Raw genomic sequence first — 2500 nt, 5'->3', positions numbered from 1 at the left:
TCTCTCTCTCTCTCTCTCTCTCTCTCACCTAGCAACAGCATAATGGAACCCTCGCTCCCATTCACTCAAACGTCAACAGACAACATGATAATGGCCGCCACCACTTTCGCCGGTTCTCCTCTTGCCACCATTTGATCTGGGATATTATTGAGCCACACACACACACAAACACACGTGACCATGAGTCTCTGTCATCATAAATGCAGAGGAAGAGATAAATTGACATTACAGCCCAGGCCGGTCTGAAGCCATCTTACCACAGGGCACCTGGGCTAGCAGTGCCCTGAAATACCGTTTTTAACTTAAGAATGCTTGGGGAACCGTTATCACGTAGAAATACTCAAAGAGTGTAGGCACTGCAATCTCACTCTTGATTCCTTTTTGTTGTCATTATTTTATGAAACTCACACACACACACACACACACACAGACACGCACACGCACACACGCATGCACTTATACACACGTGTGCGCACACACACACACACACACACTCATGCAGGCATGCACACATGACCACACGCTCACACATGCACACACACACACTTTTATAAATGAACACAATCATGAATCGTTTGTTGCTAACAGAGACAGTGCTGTCTGTATATACATTGTTGTGTTTGTGTGTGTGTGGGTAGTGTGTGTGTGTGTGTGTGTGTGTGTGTGTGTGACTATTGATTGTCTATTAGCTATCAGCAGATAGCTTTTTACTTTAGAGGATGTTCAGTCAAAGGGAGATATAGATCGCCAAACCCATACACGTGCACATGAAGAGGTAGAAAGACAGAGTTTGAACCGTCTTCAATAGCAGCACTCAATCCTTCTAAAGGAGCAAGAATACTCTTTGAATTTATAGTGTGTGTGTGTGTGTGTGTGTGTGTGTGTGTGTGTGTGTGTGTGATCGTTTCTCTCTCTCTCTCTCTCTCTCTCTCTCTCTCTCTCTCTCTCTCTCTCTCTCTCAGCTCAAAGCTGAAACAAAGCAACTTGGCAGTAACTGAACTTTCTGTTGGAAATCCTAGACCTTCAATCTCACCGAATCCATCCTCCACTCCAGTGGACAGTGGAATAACCATTCACTCCATCCACTCAGCTCTCCCACTCTAATGTCCGTCCCCTGTGCTATCGCTCATCGGCTGCTTTACACGTCAATCAAGCGGGTTGCGTGTTTGTCCCGAGAAGCCGGGTCACACGGAGGCCAGACGGCTGTAGCAGAGAGACCAGTGATTTCCCCGTTGTTGAAATCAATGCCCATGGAGAAGTGGAGGAAATAACCCTGCTGCCCGACCCAGGATACTTGCAAAGCTGAAAGGCATTCTCTCCAGCATGCCCATTATCCAGTCAGGGACATTGATTGGACCCTGCAGTTTGAGGTCATTGTCTTTTGAGTGCTGCCTGTAGCTTTAGGAGTTGTTCTCAGGTTTTTTCTTATTCATTTTTGAATTACATAGTGACTGTGTTTGATGATAGACGCAAATACTACGTAACACACACACACATCCACACAACGACATCCACACAACGACACACACACACACACACACACACACACACACACACACACACACACACACACACACACACACACACACGCACACGCACACATACATTGTGCTAAGTAAGTCATATTTCCTGCTCTGAGCCCACTACCTGCAGCGGTACCGCAGAAGGGGTCATCAGAAGAAGCATGATTCTTGCACTAATCGCACTCTGAGGTATTGGGATATTCAATCGCCTTCTCCGACAATGTTTGTGTTGACGACACACTCCAGCACAGCGAGCCGGAGTTGCATGGTCTGTTGTCCTTTACTTGGCATTGTCTTCCCTCGTTTGATGCTGACTCAGATAGTTAGAGATTAGACGCGGTGGCATCGTGGGTGGGATGCTCATTGTCACACTATACCTAGATTCCATTCTGGGTGTGTGTGTGTGTGTGTGTGTGTGTGTGTGTGTGTGTGTGTGTGTGTGCGAGCATGCATCTGTATATGTGAGGGAGAATGAGATTCTGCCTGGGTATGCGTGTGTGTGTGTGTGTGTGTGTGTGTGTGTGTGGATGAATGTTCGTTTTGAGTTGGGACTATTTGTGTTTATATTCACCATGAGTTCCTTTCCTACCACGTCTAAGCGGCACAATGTCAGCGTCACACTTCCGACAAGAAACAACATGAGGTGCATAGGAGAATAAAATAGGAGTCTTACCTGCATCTTCTCCAACATGTCAAAGAACTCTGCAGACTGAAAGAGACAAGAGGAGAGAACAGAGGGACATATAAATAGGCACAATGACAAGAGGCACTGAAATGAGCTTTCAATGGGGAGGCCCAACAAGCAGATGAGGTCATGTTAGCGGACGCCATGCACTAGATGCTTCGCGTTAATTAATCCCCATGGGGGGTGGGGGACAAATACAAATAACAACCGCTAATGGTCTGTGCCACATCGCTTGCTGCCAAACAGCGTGCTATCAGAGTCAAGACAGAAAATCTGAAAACTATTCTAAATG

The 2500-nt window shown here is 46.5% G+C and overlaps 1 protein-coding gene across 1 annotated transcript in view; it reads right to left on the bottom strand.

Moving 5' to 3' along the window:
• LOC311341807 (rap1 GTPase-activating protein 2-like) overlaps positions 1-2228 on the bottom strand; it is a 15682-nt gene extending 13454 nt beyond the window's left edge. Inside the window, 1 exon segment of the mRNA XM_084466618.1 lies at positions 2197-2228. Coding sequence (XP_084322744.1) covers positions 2197-2214 — 18 coding nt within the window. The 5' untranslated portion in view covers positions 2215-2228.
• Between the last annotated feature and the right edge of the window lie 272 nt (positions 2229-2500).

The sequence above is a fragment of the Micromesistius poutassou genome (assembly GCF_964030765.1).
Source record: "Micromesistius poutassou genome assembly, chromosome: 4".
NCBI classification, from domain to species: Eukaryota; Metazoa; Chordata; class Actinopteri; order Gadiformes; family Gadidae; genus Micromesistius; species Micromesistius poutassou.
Note: the sequence above shows the minus strand (reverse complement) of the source record. Positions and strands in the feature narration are given on the sequence as shown.